The following is an 18,300-nucleotide window of genomic DNA, read 5'->3' on the forward strand; positions in this document are numbered from 1 at the left end:
TTGGCTGTCCGGGCATGCTAGGAGTTGTAGTTTTGGAACATCTTGAGGGCCACAGTATGGAGACCACTGTTCTACAGGATTATGGTGTCATCAGATGATTTCAGCTCCGTGAGTCACGTAAAAGGAAAAAAAATAAGGAAGTAAAGGTCGTGGTGCGAATGACTTCAGTATCTGGCCTCGCCCGCCGTCTGGATCTCGGATTAAGTGTAATGTGATGTTGCTATGGCAACGTTGATTTCATTTCCTTTAAATAGAGAAAAATTACATTTAATAAAAAAAAAAAATACTCAATGTTCTGATTAAAAAAAAAAAAAAAGTCCTCAAGGAGTCAAAAAAAATAAATTAAATGAAGGGGTTATTCCAAAGGACAAGTGATAAGTGTCTTATTGATGGGCGAGTCCTAGCTTGGAAAACCTCACCAATAATAAGAATGTCTGCAGCTCCACTTAAAGAAGCACTCCGTTTTTTTTTGTCTTTGTTTTTTTTTTTTATTCCTCCATATCATGCACACTCTCAATATCTAGTCCTACAGTGCCATCTGTTTTATTCCGGCACAGCTGCATCTGTGCAGTTCATTACTGTAACTGGGTCATGTGACCAACAGCCTGATCAATAAAAGAAATGGTCAGTTCAGGGTCAGCTAACTTCCTGGGAACTACAGGATGACATCACCTGCCAGATCACTCCAGCTAGTTCCCAGGCCCCTCCCCTCCCAGCTCTATCTTTATACTGCTTCTACCTTAATATATATATATAGAATTTGTACACATTCTTTCCAGCTCTCTGTATACTGCTGCCGCCAACTCTATTTGTTCAGTATATATAGTAGTTATACGTCTCCCCTCTGGCTCTATCTGTATACTGCTGCTATCTCTATAGTATCAGGATATAGAATAGTTATACACCTCTCCTCCCAGCTCTATCTTTATACTGCTTCTACCTTAATGGGGAAATATAGTACTTGCACAACTTCTTTCCAGCTCTATCTGTATACTGCTGCTGCCGCCAACTCTATGGGATCAGTGTGTATATATATATATATATATATATATATATATATATATATATAAAATTAGTTATACACCTCCCCCTCCAGATCTATCTGTATACTGCTGTTCTATTTCTATGTAATTAGTATATATAGTAGCTATACCTCTCCCTTTCAGCTTTATCTGTATACTGCTGCTATCTCTAGGAGATCAGCACATATGGTAGTTATACACCTTCCCTCCAGCTCTATCTGTATACTGCTACTGCTATCTCTACGAGATCAGGATATATAGTAGTTATACACTTTTCCAGGGGCTGTTTTCACATATTGCATTTTTTGCTAATTTTTTTCCATCTGGCTACTGGTGCTATTTTACCTCAATTGCGCAAATCATGGTACAAATCTGTTTTTGCTGCAATTTTGGAAAATGACAGCCAAAATGCACAAAAAGTTTGAGAAAAATGCAATAAAAATGCATTATGTGATGCAACATAAAACACCCCAGCTGCGAATATAGGGCAAATGACTTTTGCCCAATTTTTCTCTAAAAACCATAAGAAATGTAGGCAGAATGAGGAAATCATTTCAGTGATGGATTTAAATCCAGTCTGGCTGAAAATCCAATGCCTGCCACATCCACTAAAACAAGTAAGCACAAGGCATACACAAGAACCTCTAGATTATTCTCTAATATTAGCCTATGCCGCACTAAAAAAAAAAAAATATCCCGGATTGCTTCTTTAAATGGAGGGCATGGGACTCCTGTTCAGATGTTCCGGGAAGGCCCCTGTTTGTGGACTACAGTTTTGTCCTGCAAATAAAGGTGTAAAGTTGACTTAGTCTTAAAAAAAAAACCTGTGTGCCAGGCATCTAACATTGGTGAAATATCCACAGGATGGGCCATGAACGTCATCGTGTCGGGGTGCGGACATCGGGCACTGCTGCTGATCAGCTGACATGTACAAGGAATGACCGGAAGACTTCCCTCCATTCATAGTGTAGTGGTGGCGCCATTCTCTTCATTGGGAGACAAGCTGCAGTACCTAGCGCCACCACTACACCATGCATGGAGCGAAGGCTTCCGGCCATTCCCTGTGTATATTCTGGAGCCGCATACACCAGATCGGCGGGGGGGTCCCCATGTCTGCACTCCACACCTATGACGTTGTTGGCTTATCATGGATATTTCATCCATGTTCAATGTCTTTGAACCCCTTTAAAGGGGTACTCCGCCCCTAGACATCTTAGGATAGGGGATAAGATGTCTGATTACGGGGGTCACGCCGCTGGGGACCCCTGCGATCTCCAGGCTGTCGGCAGCGTCCGGAACATGGAAGCTTGGAGCTTTCGTGTTCGTGACGCCACCTCCGCTCCATTCATGTCTATGGGAGGGGGCGTGACGGCTACGTAGTAGCCGTCACGCCTCCTCCCATAGACATGAATGGAGGCGGGCGTGGAGGGGGGCGTGGCGCCAGTCATCCAGCACGGAGCAGAGTTCGCTTCGTGCACGGATAACTAAGGTGCCGCGCCGGAGATCCCCAGCAGCTTGACCCCCGCGATCAGTTTTTCGGAGGAGTACCCCTTTAAATCCTACAGTATATGCCGGAATACCTTTCCGATAGAATCCCGGGTCATAGTAGTGTTAGAGCCCAAAAAACACACGAAATGGGGCCCTACAACCCATCCTATTCACAGTACATTAACCAGCTCCATCCAGCTCTCCCGAGAGATCACCGCACCAAATCCGAGGCGACACAATACGAGGGTAGGGTCACATGTGCCGGATTTTTCTTCCTATTTTGTTGCGTATTTTCTGCAGCCGATTTTGCTACCTATTGACTTCGAGGGGCCGGAAAATACACAGCAGCAAAATACGGATGGTGTGACCCTACCCTAAAAGGCACAACTGTATATAGAGGCACGTGTATATAAGGCAGGGTTCACACTAATCGGAATTGGTGCAATGGAGATCACAGAAGTCACTGCGCTCAAAAAACAATGGGGGGTGGGGGTGGGGGGGGTCTTCCCTAGCACTGCGTGGTGGCACCACATGTACAAAACATTTGTATCAAATATTAGGCTCACATTTGCGTTGGGGATCCGTTGCAGATTCAGTTTGGGACTGAAAAAACAGAGATGGATGGATGCCAAGTTGATGTAACGGGGTCCCTCAGGTTTCTGGTGTTGGTCATTTTACTGGAACATAACTGGACAAAAATACGTAGCCTCAACGCAGATGTGAATATAGGATTATTGTCGTTAAAATAAAAAGTGGCAGAGGAGTTCCTAAAATCCCGGATGCATACTTTTTTTTTTTTTTTTTTTTTAAACAGAAACTGGGAAAAAAATATGCGTACGGACTATGACGAAATTTGCAGTCCTGATGGAAGGCCGATAGAAAAATAGTCCTTTATGTTATGTTCACACAGGATTGTGCCGTCTCTATAGACCACAATACATTTCCAATGAGACATGTCAATTCTTTCTGCAGAGGCTGGAATCACCGTGTGCACAGTGCAGCAGGATCCCATTAGAAGCCGAGCCCTGTTTACAAACCTCACACCAGGGCACAATTTAAAGGGGTTTTCCAGGCCAAAACTTTTTTTTATATAAATCAACTGGCTCCGGAAAGTTAAACAGATTTGTAAATTACTTCTATTAAAAAATCTTAATCCTTCCAATAGTTATTAGCTTCTGAAGTTGAGTTGTTGTTTTCTGTCTAACTGCTCAATGATGATGTCACGTCCCGGGAGCTGTGCAGTTCCTATGGGGATATTCTCCCATCATGCACAGCTCCCGGGACGTGACATCATCATTGAGCAGTTAAACAGAAAACTTCAGAAGCTAATAACTATTGGAAGGATTAAAATTTTTTTATAGAAATAATTTACAAATCTGTTTAACTTTCCGGAGCCAGTTGATATATATATATATATATAAAAAAAAGTTTTTGCCTGGAATACCCCTTAAAATGCACAGTGCAGGAGTGAAATTAGGAAACAGGGCTTGGCTTCTGGCTGACTGTCTATTAAGCAGGGACAGGGAAGGGAGCGGAAGCAAGGAGGTGTTCCCGGCCACAGCACTTTAGAGGCTTGGGAACGCCTCTGACACTTAGCACCACAGAATAGAAGCATTTTATGTAAGCCCAGACAGATATACGGAAGGTACCATTTGTCCCTTTGTCCTAACAGCATCAGCAGTTTTGAATGTGAATTTCTGTTTAAACTTCATTGATGTAAGCATAATATAGATCGATATAATGTAGAATAATTTTGCTGCTTTCAACACTTTCATTTGTCAAGAATCGTGGCAGTAAGTATTCAATTTCTCTATGGCACTTCTACAGGTGAAATGAGGCATTACACAGTGCCCATTCAAATTAATGGGTTATCTGTGTTACTCAACAGCACTCCCACAGGTGAAATGAAGAATTACAGTGTGTTCATTTAAATCAATGGGTTGTTTGTTACTCTCTACAGCACTCCCTCAGGTGAAATAAGGCATTACACATTGTCTATTTAAATCAATGGGTTGTCTGCGTAATGCCTCATTTCACCTGTGGGAGGACTGTAGAGAGTTCCATAGACAACCCATTGATTTAAATAGACTCTGTGTAATACCTCATTTCACCTGTGGGAGTGCTGTAGAGTTACAGAGTCTATTCAAATCAATGACTTGTCTGTGTAATGCTCTACAACACTCTCACAGGTGACATCAGGCATTAAAGGGGTACTCCGCCCCTAGACATCTTATCCCCTATCCAAAGGATAGGGGATAAAATGTCTGATCGCGGGGGTCTCGCCGGAGTTCGTTTAGAGCATCAGGTGCAGCGCTGGAGGCACGTGATGTCACAGCCATGCCCCGCTGGTGATCTTACAGCCACGCCCCCTCAATGCAATTCTATGGGAGGGGTGTCACGCCCCCTCACATAGACTTGCATTGAGGGGGCATGGCCGTGACGTCACGATCCTCTGCTCTGCATCGCCAGTCATCCGGCACGGAGAGAAGTTCGCTCCGTGCACCGGATGTCTGGGGTGCCGCAGCCGAGATCGCGGGGGGTCCCACTGCTGGACAGGGGATAAAGTACCCCTTTAAGCAGCAACAATTCAAATCAATGTGCTTTCTGTGTAACGCTCCACAGCACGGTGAAATGAGGCATTACATAGAGTCTACTTAAATTGATGGGTTGTGTGTGTTAAGCTCCACAGCACCACCACTGGTGAAAGGAGGCATTACAATAACTTAATGCAGTCTTATCCATAAAACAATTGTGAGTTCACATACACCTCGTTCCTCCATCATTACAGCTAGAGATGAGCGAACTTACAGTAAATTCGATTCGTCACGAACTTCTCGGCTCGGCAGTTGATGACTTATCCTGCATAAATTAGATCAGCTTTCAGGTGCTCCGGTGGGCTGGAAAAGGTGGATACAGTCCTAGGAAAGAGTCTCCTAGGACTGTATCCACCTTTTCCAGCCCACGGGAGCACCTGAAAGCTGAACTAATTTATGCAGGAAAAGTTATCAACTGCCGAGCCGAGAAGTTCGTGACGAATCGAATTTACTGTAAGTTCGCTCTTCTCTAATTACAGCCATAACCAATATACCAGCATGGTAGAACATACAGTATATGTGTGAAATGTATCCAGACTTTGTAACATCATTTACATTAAAAAATCTATCCATCGAAGACTCTACGAATAATAGAATATCCATTCGCCGCTATGGCTGGGAATATAAAAATAGAAAAAAACTCTCAAAAACATTCTATAGAGATTGACGCGCGCAGCTTCCTACACGAAACGGGCTATATATATATATATATATATATATATATATATATATATATATATATATATATATAAAACTAGTCATATTAGTAGTGTATTGAGCTCAAAGCGTTAAAAGGGATACTCCGCCCCTAGACATGTCCAGAGGATAGGGGATAAGCATGTCTTATCGTGGAGGCCCGGTCGGCACAGCGGCATTCATGAACACTGACGTTTGGAGCTTCCGTGTTCGTGACGTCACACCACGCCCCCTCCATTCATCTCTATGGGAGGGGGGTACACGCCTCCTGCCTTAGACATGAATGGAGGGGGCGTGGCGTCTGTGGTCGCCAGTCATCCGGCATAGAGCGGAGTTCCCTCTATGCACCGGATGACTGGGGTGCCGCGGCAGAGATCGTGGGGGTCCCCTGCGGCCGAGCCCCCCTGCGATCAGACATGTTTATCCCCCATCATTTGGATAGGGGTAACGTGTCTGGCGGCAGAGAACCCCCTTTAAAAAGTGGGATTTTCCTTCGTAAATTCTATACAGGAATATACGTCATTTTGTTTCTAACAAAATAGAATAAGTGTCACATATTATACACATCAGATATTGCATGCCGCTATAATATATATATACAATGATTAGAAAAACTGCAAAAAAATAAAATAAAAATACTCCATTCTATAGATCAATGATACAGACTCCCATATGAAGTTACTAAATGTAGAAATTTTCTACCTTCCGTGGATATATAAAAAACTTCTTTACAGTCAACTAACCCATTGGTCTCCAACCTATGGCCCTCCAGATATTGCAAAACTACAACTCCCAGCATGCCCGGACAGCCGTTGGCTGTCCGGGCATGCTGGGAGTTGTAGTTCTGCAATATCTGGAGGGCCACTACGACTTATTGAAGCAACGTGTTCCCCCAACCTGCATCTCTCCAGCTGTTTCAAAACTACAACTCTGGCAGCTGGAGAAGTCTGCTCCATAGGGTTTCAGAAAGCTGATATTTGATTGGCTTATATCAACAACAGTCCCGCCCCTGCGGAGCGCTAGTTTCCATAACTCTCCCCCCATTATCCGCCCTCCTGGAACCACAATATATGGTCAAAATAGGTGAAATGGTCTCGAAAAAGTTCCAAAAAGACTAAGGCAACAGGAGTCACGTTGAGCATGAAATGTTTGATAACTTTCACATCGGCCAACCCCCGAGGGTCTACCTACCTATTCTACTATGTGCAATTTTATTAATTTTTTTTACAATCTCATGGTATAAACAACATGGCGTACTAAGGCATTGATGGAACGGACACTTACTTCCAACCCTAGATGAAGTTAAAGGGGTATTCTCGTCTCCACCGTCACCATAGCGATGACAAACGCAACGTATTCCACCTCTATGTAGTGTATGTACTATATAGTGTGTTTTATCTTCACATCTACTCCCAGTCTTCTCTGGTATGGTGGAAGGGGTTATGTCCCTTCCCTTGTGCGCTTTCCGCGCTGCTATGTATACTGTTTACTGATATCCTCGCGGGTGGCAGACAGTGACCGCCAACACCGCACAGTGATGGCGCTTGCTACAGAGCGGAAGATAAAATCTCTATATTTGTAAATAGAACTATCGATGCTTTATGCTGTTCTGTAGGGTCATGGAAACTTCATGTCGAGAACAGCTGAATAAGACGACTACTGCGCATGCCCAGAAGTCATCCTATTCACTTGGGTCCAGAAGCTAAAAAGTGTGCAGGCCGGAAACTACTGTGCGTGCCCGGGAGTCATGCTATTCACTTCTATGAAGCAGCAGAGGGATAGCCGCAAGATACTTTGCATGCCTCGGAGCTGTCCTATTTAGGCGGGCATGCTTGGAGCTACTATATATGACAAGGAGCAGTCCTATTCCCTTCTATGGACTAGTCGTGGGCAGGCTGGGAGCCGTCCTATTACCTTCTATGGACTAGTTGTGGGCAGGCTGGGAGCCGTCCTATTACCTTCTATGGACTAGTAGTGGGCAGGCAGGGAGCAGTCGCTTTCACTTCGCAGACTAGTAGTGGGCAGGCTGGCAACTCTCCTATTCCCTTCTATGGACTAATAGTGGGCAGGCTGGGAGCTGTCCTATTCTCTTCTATGAACTAGTAGTGGGCAGACTGGGAGTTGCCCTATTTTCTTACATGGACTAGTAGTGGCCAGGCAGGGAGTCGTCCCATTCCCTTCTATGGACTAGTAGTGGGCAGACTGGGACCAGTCCTATTTACTTATATGGACTAGTAGTGGCCAGGCAGGGAGTCGTCCCATTCCCTTCTATGGACTAATAGTGGGCAGACTGGGAGCCGTCCTTTTCACTTTTATGGACTAGTAGTGGGCAGGCTGGGAGCAGTCCTATTTACTTTGACGGACTAGTAGTGGACAGGCTGCGAACTCTCCTATTCCCTTCTATAGAATATAGTGGGCAGGCTGGAAGCCATCCTATTTACTTCTAAGGCTAGAAGGCTTCCTATTTACCTCTATGAAGCAGCAGAGAATTGTCAGATACTGCGCATGCCCAAGGAGCCACCCTATTCACTTCTATGGCGCTCTAGATGTGGTCAGGCTGGGAGTCAATGTGCATTCAGGAAGCCTTACTGTTCACCTCTATTGTGCAGCAGAAAGTTGGTTGTGAGATACTGCGCCTGCCCTATTTACTTCCATGGAGCCGTATGGAGGTGGCTGGGCTGGGAAGTAAGGGAGTTTACTGGGAGTCATCCTGTTCACTTCTATGAAGCAGATGTCACAAGGCTGGGAGCTACGGTGCATTCTAAAAGCTTTCCTCTTGACCGCTATAATGCAGCAGAGAATTGGCTATGAGATACTGCACATGCCCAAGGAGCCACCCTATTCACTTCTATGGAGCAGCAAATGTGGCCAGGCTGGGAGCTACTTTGCATTCGGGAAGCCTTCCTTTTGACCTATATGATGCAGCAGACAATTGGCTGTGGGATACTGCACATGCCCTATTTAGTTCCATGTATGGAGGTGGCTGGGCACTACTGTGTATACTGGGAGCCAACCCGTTCACTTCTATTGAGCAGCAGAGAGAATGGAAAAAAAAATTTAAAAATAAAATATACTTCATTTTACGTCTGGGACATATTTTAAAGACGATCCTTGAGATGAGAATACCCCTTTAAGAATATGACTTCATTGGGCAGTAATTGCTCCTCACCGATGTCATGTGACAGCGGATTCACACGAGGGACCTATACCCAGCTATGCTCATGGCCCAGAAGAACACACACAGACCAGCTTTGGGCGTCCAGTGATGAGACTATTACAAAGTCTTCTGAATATTCTACTCGAATGACAGTAGGTCCGGGTGCGGACCCTCAGTATCTAAAGCGGCTTTCCTTGGCCAAGAACTCCATTCAGAATCATTGGCTTGGCTTTCTATGAGGTCTTCCTGGCTGACGCAGGGCTTCACTCCTTTTTTGTCAGATGGTTCCCTGAAATTTGTGTCAGGCGACTCCTTGTGTATTAGGTCCGGGACAGATAGGGCGATCTCAGGAAAGACTTCATTTTGGGTCTCTGTAGGCTCCGAATCATCCTCTTCAGTGTTTCCATTGGATACAGTATCCGGCAGGGATTGGGGCGTTTGGGGGTCAGAGATTTCGATGATGTTTTCAGAAGAGATATCGATGGCTAAATCCAAGCTATCGACGGAAGAGACGACTAGCTTCTCTGGACTGCTCAATACGGGGTTGGGGGAGATCATCATATCTTGGGTCGTCTTCAATGCTCGGGAGACTCGCTTTTTTGCTACTGGCGGAGGAGGCTCAAGTCGGGGGAAACTCTCCACAAACTTGGATCTGCAAAAGCGGACAAAACATTGTAGGGACTCAGAAAATGACAGACAAAAATGACCGTGATAAATTACTAATGTTAATGAAAGAGTTAAAAGAGTTAGCCCAAGATGAAAACTTGTCCCGAGTGAAAGGAGCGGTGTATGCTCGACCATGGCTCCATTCATTGTCTATGGTACCTAGCACGTAAAGGGGTACTCCACTGGGTTTTCGCACTGTGAGGGTCGGCCACGCCCCCTCAATGCAAGTATATGGGAAGGGGCATTACTGTGGTGGCCATGTGGGGTCTGCGGGCATTACTGGCAGCGGCGGTCCGCCAGCTGATTACCCCTGGACTAGGTCTTATTTTTGGGGGTAGGGCTTATATTGAAGCCCTACCCCATAATCCTGTTACAAAAGGTGCTATCTAAACATTGTACCGATAAAAAAATACAGATCACTGCAAAAATGAGACCTCATACAGTTCTGTAATCAGAAAAAGTTATAGGAGTCAGAATAGGGTGATTTTAAGGACTCAGCATTTTTCAGTTTTAACATTTTTGTTTTTTCCTCATCACCTTTTAAAAATCCTAACCCTTTCAATTATCAACCAAAAATTCCATATTATGGCTTATTTTATGGCGCCACCAATTCGAAACGGGAAAAAAATCATTGTGCGACAAAATTGACGAATAAACGCCATTTTGTAAATTTTGGGGGCTTCCGTTTCTATGCAGTGCATTTTTTGATAAAAATTACACCTAATTACCCTGTAGGTCCGTACGGTTAAAATAATCCCCTACTTATATAGCTTTGATTTTGTCGTAGTTCTGGAAAAAATAACTACATGCAGGAAAATTTATAGGTTTAAAAATGTCCTATAAATGACCCCTATAATTTTTAAATTTTTCTGCATGTGGGGATGTATGAGGGCTCATTTTTGCGCCGTGATCCGAAGTATTTATTGGTTCCCTTTTTGTTTTGATCTGACTTGTTGATCGCTTTTTATAAATTTTTTAATGGTATAAAAAGTGACCAAAAATACGCTATTTTGGAATTTAGATTTTTTTTCGTGTACGCCATTGACCGTGCAGTTTAATTAACAATATATTTTTTATAGTTCCGACATTTATGCACGCGGTGATACCACATATGTTTATATTTATTTTTATTTACATAGTTTTTTTTTTATGGGAAAAGGGGGGTGATTCTGATTTTTATTAGGGAAGGGGTAAAATCACATTTATTAACACTTTTTTTCACAATGTTATAGCCTCCATAGGGGACTATAACACTGCACACACTGATTTCCTACACTGATCACTGCCATGCATTAACATGTCATTGATCAGTGTTATCGCTGCTTGATTTCTCCTGCCTGGATCTCAGGCACGGAACAGTCATTCGGCAATCGGACATGCAGAAGGCAGGTTGGATCCTCCTCGTGTCTTGCTTGTTCGGGACGCCGCAATTTCACAGCGGTGGTCCCGACCAGCCCGACTGAGCTGCCGGGATGCTTTCGGTTTCACTTCAGACGCGGCGGTCAATTTTGATCGCCGCGTCTGAAGGGTTAATAATGGGCATCACCGCGATCGGTGATGTCCAGTATTAGCCGTGGGTCACGGCCGTTGATGGCCACCGGGACCGACCCGATATGACACAGGGTCACCGCGTAACCCTGCGTTATATTGCGGGAGCCGGCACAGGACGTAAATATACGTCCTGCGTCGTTACGGAGTTAAAGAAAAATTTTTACATTTAAAACAGTAGCAGAATAAAACAAAACCTTTATTAATTTGGATATTGTAATCATACTGACCTTTTGTCTCCTTTTACGGTAAAGTGCACTGCGTAAAAACGAAACCCACTAACAACAAGGGGGATAAACCATAGGAAGTGCTCTAAAATGTAACTTTTACTAGAATATTGGTAAAATACACCAACTCTGTGACCCCAATAAAATATTCAAATATGATCTAGTGCCAATTGTACCAAATCTATTGATGGTAAAAACAAACCCCCCGCCAAATTTTCACAATTGTGCTTTTTTTCACCCCGGGGTCCGAGCACTGTGGCGCAATCTCCTGTTCGTAGCCCCGGTTCTCTGTCACAGCGCCGCGTCACGACCCCCGCACAAAGCGGGGACCGCCATGCACCCTCCATATAGCTGTATGGGAGAGCTGAAGATTGCCAAACTTCTCTCCCATAGAGCTATAAAGAGGAGGCGTGGTGGGGGGGAGTTAGCGCTCGGACCCCCCCATGATCCTTCGGATAGTGGATACGTTTTTTTCCCATGATACTTGTCCTTTATACTACAGGAATGATCGATCCCAATGAGATCTAGACAATCAATGCAGTTAATAGACTCAGACTCACATTTCTTCATCCCCAAGACTGAGGGTCCGCTCCTTGGTGGTCAGCACTGAGGCTACGTTCTTGTTGACTTCCGTGATACCGATGTCCCCTCGGTCCAGTTCTTTCCTTCGTAGAAAGTCGTTCACTTTGGCGCCTACAGCCTTGCCGAGGTTCTTTAAGTGCTGGGTACTGCCTGCTAAAATGCCGACCCCCGGCAAATCGGAGCTGCTCTGAGAAGGTTTCGTCAGCTGAGATAGCGAGGAGCTCGGCTGTAGCTTTGGCATATGGGCTGCGTTCGAGTTCTGGAACATACTTTGGTCAACTGTGAAAGAAACAGAAGGTCAATGGCTACAACAGCTACAGGATCTCTGTACACAGCAGAATAGGCGAATGTATGGTCGGCACTACGGCTGTGTCCCGGTGCGCGTGGAGTAGAAGATCACAGATAAAGGAATTCCCGGCACACGGTATAGATTTTATCTCTCCTTTCAGCTTAGCGTTACTGCGCGCGTTACGGCTCCACATGAGCCTTTGTCAACAGCTGATTACATACAACGGAAGTGACATCTCATAGCATCACAAAAGTAGGCGTAATCACAGGTAACATAGGTAAACGCAACTTACTGCTCGTAAGACAGAAAAGATTCAATCAGGCACAAACTTCTAGAAAACAACATATCAAGTAGGTCACTTCCGTTGTATGTAATCAGCTGTCGACAAAGGCTCAGGTGGAGCCGTAACGCGCGCAGTAACGCTAAGCTGAAAGCAAAATAAAGCAGAGAAAAAACATGACGTGGTGGTATTGGATAAAAGCACACGTGCCTACAGTCTTTATTGTAATTTCACACCTTAAAGGGGTACTCCGGTGGAAACTTTTTTTTTTTTATCAACTGGAGCCAAAAAGTTAAACAGATTTGTAAATCACTTCTATTAAAAAAATGTACCCTTCCAGTACATTTTAGCAGCTGTATGCTGCAGAGGAAACTCTTTTCTTTTTGAATTTCTTTTTTGTCTTGTCCACCGTGCTCTCTGTCGACACCTCTGTCCGTGTCAGGAACTGTCCAGAGCAGGAGAAAATCCCCATTGCAAACCTATGCTGCTCTGGACAGTTCCTGACATGGACAGAGGTGTCGGCAGAGAGCACTGTGGACAAGACAAAAAAGAAATTAAAAAAGAAAAGATTCCTCTGTAGCATACAGCTGGTAAAAAGTACTGGAAGGGTAAAGATTTTTTAATAGAATGGCACCAGTTGATTTAAAAAAAAAAAAAAAAAAAGTGTTTTCCACCGGAGTACCCCTTAGACATCTTATCCCCCTATCCAAAGGATATGGGATGTCTGTTCGCTGGGGGGCGATCTCCCCCAACACTCTAAACAAGTTCAATGTTCCTGTGGCAGTAGTTGTGATTTCACGGTCATGCCCCTTGTGACATCACGCCACGCCCCCTCCGTTCATGTCTATGGGAGGGGGCGTGTTGGATGATATGCCCCCTCCCATAGACATGAATGGAGGGGGCGTGGTGTGACATAACGAGGTGGCATGGCTGTGACGTCACGATCACGGCCTGCGGCTCCGAGCATTCTGAACAAAATGTTCAGAAGGATCGAGCACCGGTATACCCCTTTAATAGAAGTCACCAGTGGAGACCCAACCCTCTTACCGCTCCATACATAAACTATCTACATTAGCGAAGTTTAATGGATAACTTCATATTTAGAAACATCCTATGCGAAATGTTGTTCTGTATCTTTCCTATTGGCTCAACATATTCAGAGAGTTTGAGACTGGCTTAGAAATAAAGCATGATTTTATGATTCTCTGTCAGGAGAGGTTTGTGCTATGCATGTCTATATGTGATTGCCCAGTGGCTGTGATAGGAACTGCAGCTTGGTGAGGGTTTTGCAAGATCATAGCATTATTGTAATGAACTGGTATCGTGAGACATTGTTGGAAGACCTTCGCAAAATTTGAGGACAGGTAGGACACATCTGTACAATGAGCAGAGACTACAATACACTGCCTGATACTATAGAGAGGCACAACCTGTGGCCCAAGACATTGTTCTCTGCAGCCCCAACCTTCAGGGCATGAATAATTTTGGGTTGTTTTGACAATTACACTATGGAAGTTCACTACTGGTTGTATCGTAAGTCTATGACCTGCAAGATGTTCCTTATCAACTTCAAGTTACGTATTCATTAAAGGGGTACTCCGGTGGAAAACATTTTTTTTTTAACTCCACTGGTGCCAGAAAGTTAAACAGATTTGTAAATTACTTCCATTAAAGAAATCTTTATCCTTCCAGTACTTGTTAGCAGCTGTATGCTACAGAGGAAATTCTTCTCTTTTTGAATTTCTTTTTTGTCTTGTCCACAGTGCTCTCTGCTGACACCTGATGCCCGCATCAGGAACTGTCCAGAGCAGGAGAAAATCCTCATAGAAAACCTATGCTGCTCTGGACAGTTCCTGACACGGACAGAGGTGTCAGCAGAGAGCACTGTGGACAAGACAAAAAAGAAATTAAAATAGAAAATAATTTCTTCAGTAGCATACAGCTGGTAATAAGTACTGGAAGGGTAAAGATTTTTTAATAGAAGTCATTTACAAATCTGTTTAACTTTCTGGCACCAGTTGATTTATAAAAAAAAAAAAAAATGTTTTCCACCGGAGTGCCCCTTTAAACTCATGAGAGTAACAAGAAAGTAATGGACCCCATAGGGCCCCCATTCCACTAGCAGCGCCTTATAGGTGGTACTCCACCGCCCCAGTGTTCGCCCCATTTTGTTCCGAATGCTTCGAGCGGGCGGCGAGGTCGTGACATCACGGTCACGCCCCCTTGTGACGTCACACCACACCCCCTCAATGCAAGTCTACGGGAGGTGGCAACCGCCACGCCCACTCCCATAGACTTTCATTGAAGGGGTGTGGTGTGACGTCACGAGGTGGTCTGGCCATGGCATCACGATCCCGCCACCCGCACCCAGGGTTCTAAATGAACACAGGGTGCTGCACAGAGATCGCGGGGGTCCTAGCAGCGGGACCGGCGATCAGACATCTTATCCCTTTTCCTTTGGATAGGGGATATGTCGTCTAGGGGCGGAGTAACCCTTTAAGTAGCAATTGACTTCAGAGCAGAAACACTATGGTTTCCATCCTGATTGGGGTGTCTTTTCTTAATTCTTTTATGTAGATGGATATCAACTTACTATACAAACTAACCTATACTTTTTTTAAATGATGTCTTGATTACATATTAGCATAGCCTTCTATGCAACATATATAGCATAACGTTTAATACTGCCATGGGTATATGCCCAGTTCACCATGTGAACAGAGCCTTATGGCAGGGCTCCACAAATCCCAGGCGCCAGGTTTTTTGTATAAAAAATATTGCCTCAACAGCTGTCATACCTGCTGACCGCCAGGTGCAAGAATGAGCTGCTTCAAGAAGAAGCAGAATGAATAAGAAATACGGAACTCCGACAGGACATCGCGTAACCTCACAATGCCTGACGTAATGTAACGGACAGCACTCTAGCGCCATCTACAGCATCAGAAAATAAGAAGAGAGTGGTAGTGACGTTGTACTGCAACCCCAAGGTAATGTTGATCTGTGATCTTAAACTTTTTCGGTACTTATTTTCGTTCTCTTTTTTTTCGAAATTTAGGTTTATTGGGGGAGATTTATCAAAACCTGTGCAGAAGAAAAGTTTCCCAGTTGCCCATAACAACCAATCAGATCGCTTCTTTCATTTTCAAAAAGGGCTCTTAAAAATTAAAGAAGCGATCTGATTGGCTGCTATGGGCGACTGCACCTCTCTCTCTCTCTCTCTCTCTCTCTCTACCTCTGCACAGGTTTTGCTGAATCTCCCCCCCCCCCCCCCATTGTTTTTTAATTAAATCTATTTTAATATTTCTAACCACAGTTAACCCCTGCATGCCCATGCTGTAGTTATGATGTCTCTGACCACTACCTAGTACTGGTCTGAGGTGTTTATTTTTATGTTGTGCAAAATATAACTGGAAAAAATAATGGAAAACTATATTTATTTATTTAATTTCAATTTATTTAAACAACCACAATCTAAAAAACGGAAAAATTGCACTGGTAGCCTAAGAAAAAAAAATCCAGGCTTTTTTTTTTGGGTTGGCTCCTACACTCAAAACAAATTGGACAAGTCCTGTCTTATGGAGGAATGGAATAGCTGACCGTCCCCTCTAAAGCCATTTCTCCGACAGCCACGCCTCAAAAGGTCAAAGGACAAGCCCCCCATACACATCAGATTGTCAGGGAAAACAAATATGCAAATTAGCTTTCTGTAGGGAAGAGAACTGTCTCTCTAGTGCCCCCTATAGGGAGCTAGTCTGTTTATCAATGCCTGACCAAAAAATTAACAAAATAGAATGTCCATGCCAATACCCTTGAGAGGACAGTTTCTCCTTGGGAAGACCACCAGATGCTGTAAGAAGCCTTATGGGCAAAGCCCCCTGGGATAAAGTATTCAAATCAGCTCTCCTGCATAAGGCCACGTTCACATCCTGGAATTTTGCAGAATTTCTGCAGAATCAGGTTTATATAACTTTTCCCCTATCCGGGTGCTGCTTCAGAGAGGGGACGTGATGTCACAGTCACGCCCCCCTCCATTCATGTCTATGGGAGGGGGCGTGACGTCCATGAGGGGGCTGCTTCAGAGAGGGGACGTGATGTCACAGTCACGCCCTCTTGTGAGGTCACACAACACCCCCTCCATTCATGTCTATGGGAGGGGGCGTGACGTCCACGAGGGGGCTGCTTCCGAGATGGGGACGTGATGTCACGGTCACGCCCCCCCTCCATTCATGTCTATGGGAGGGGGCGTGACGTCCACGAGGGGGCTGCTTCCTGAGATGGGGACGTGATGTCACGGTCACGCCCCCCCTGCATTCATGTCTATGGGAGGGGGCATGACGTCTGTGACGCCCCCTCCCATAGACATGAATAGAGGGGGCGTGGCGTGACGTCACGAGGGGAAGCTTCTGAGACGGAGACGAGACGTCATGGTCAAGCCCCCTCATGACATCAAGCCACACACCCTCCATTCATGTATATGGAAGGGGGCGTGGCATTGAGGTCACGAGGGGGCGTGACCATGACGTCACATCCCCGTCTCGGAAGCCGTGCCCAACACAGAATGCACTGAGATTGGATAGGGGACAAGATGTATAAACCCGGAATACCCCTTTAAACATTCTGCCAAAATTCAAGCCCCATTGACTTCAATAGGATTCCACCTGCAACTCTACAAAATTTAAAAAACAGATCTTTTTTTTTTTTGCGGAATGCAGAATATCTGTGTCACTTCAGAGACAGCTTTCCTCACTCCAGAGCTAATTTACATAAATTTCCCAGAAAGCATTTCCAACAAGACTCCCTAAGTCATCAGGCAGCACAAGTGGAGATGACCCCACCAGACAACCTTATAGGACGGGGTCACTGCCAACATTAACCACAATGGGACCACACAACAGCAAAGTCAACACACACCTACAGGAAAGCACAGCACAGCAAGAAGTAGTAAAAATGAGATAAAAACAAGAAAGTCATAAAGCAGCACAGGATCTCTGAGCCACAGAGGGGTTTATAGCCTTTCAGCCTTCACAATCACAAATCAAAGAGGCCAAAGGGCAACAAGAAAGTCTTACCTTACTCAGAATACTCGGAAAGCAATTTAGGGAAGGAATACAAAAAACATTTGAATCCTAATATTTTTGACAACACTGTTTGGCAAACAAGCACTGCACATGCGAAAACCGGGGGAATCACTATAGGAATGGGCAGACATGCCATCTATAAGTATGGGAAGGAAGGAAATGGAAAACAGCTCCCTCGCGCTGCCCTTTCCAGGTAGTCAGTGTTTCAGTGTAACTAGATGTCTTGGAACATGACTGGGAATGTTGGCCAAGCCAGAAATCTCTCCAGAGGGGAAGAATATCATTGACATACATTCCCAGTCATGGTCTAAGGCACCTAGTTGAACTTAAAGGGGTATTCCAGGCCCAAATATTTTTTTTTAAATATATATATCAACTGGCTCCGGAAAGTTAAACAGATTTGTAAATTACTTCTATTAAAAAATCTTAATCCTTCCAATAGTTATTAGCTTCTGAAGTTGAGTTGTTGTTTTCTGTCTAATTGCTCTCTGATGACTCACGTCCCGGGAGCTGTGTAGTTCCTATGGGGATATTTTCCCATCATGCACAGCTCCCGGGACGTGACATCATCATTGAGCAGTTAGACAGAAAACTTCAGAAGCTAATAACTACTGGAAGGATTAAGATTTTTTAATAGAAGTAATTTACAAATCTGTTTAACTTTCCGGAGCCA

The 18,300-nt window shown here is 44.5% G+C and overlaps 1 protein-coding gene across 1 annotated transcript; it reads right to left on the reverse strand.

Moving 5' to 3' along the window:
- Positions 1-5,546: 5,546 nt before the first annotated feature.
- Positions 5,547-18,011, reverse strand: C6H1orf226 (chromosome 6 C1orf226 homolog). Its single transcript, XM_056523293.1, has 3 exons — positions 17,619-18,011; positions 11,959-12,259; positions 5,547-9,609 (listed from the first exon to the last, which is right to left on the reverse strand). The coding sequence occupies exons 2-3, from the start codon at positions 12,246-12,248 to the stop codon at positions 9,096-9,098; spliced, it is 804 nt and encodes a 267-aa protein (XP_056379268.1). The 5' UTR covers positions 12,249-12,259; positions 17,619-18,011; the 3' UTR covers positions 5,547-9,095.
- Between the last annotated feature and the right edge of the window lie 289 nt (positions 18,012-18,300).

Source organism: Hyla sarda, chromosome 6 (assembly GCF_029499605.1).
Source record: "Hyla sarda isolate aHylSar1 chromosome 6, aHylSar1.hap1, whole genome shotgun sequence".
NCBI lineage: Eukaryota > Metazoa > Chordata > Amphibia > Anura > Hylidae > Hyla > Hyla sarda.

Coding starts and splice junctions, on each gene's coding strand:
- C6H1orf226 (XM_056523293.1), bottom strand. CDS start 12,248: ATGTTCCAGAACTCGAACGCAGCCCATATGCCAAAGCTACAGCCGAGC. Junction 9,610..11,958: donor AGTCTTGGGGATGAAGAAAT/GTGAGTCTGAGT, acceptor CCGCTTTTGCAG/ATCCAAGTTTGTGGAGAGTT.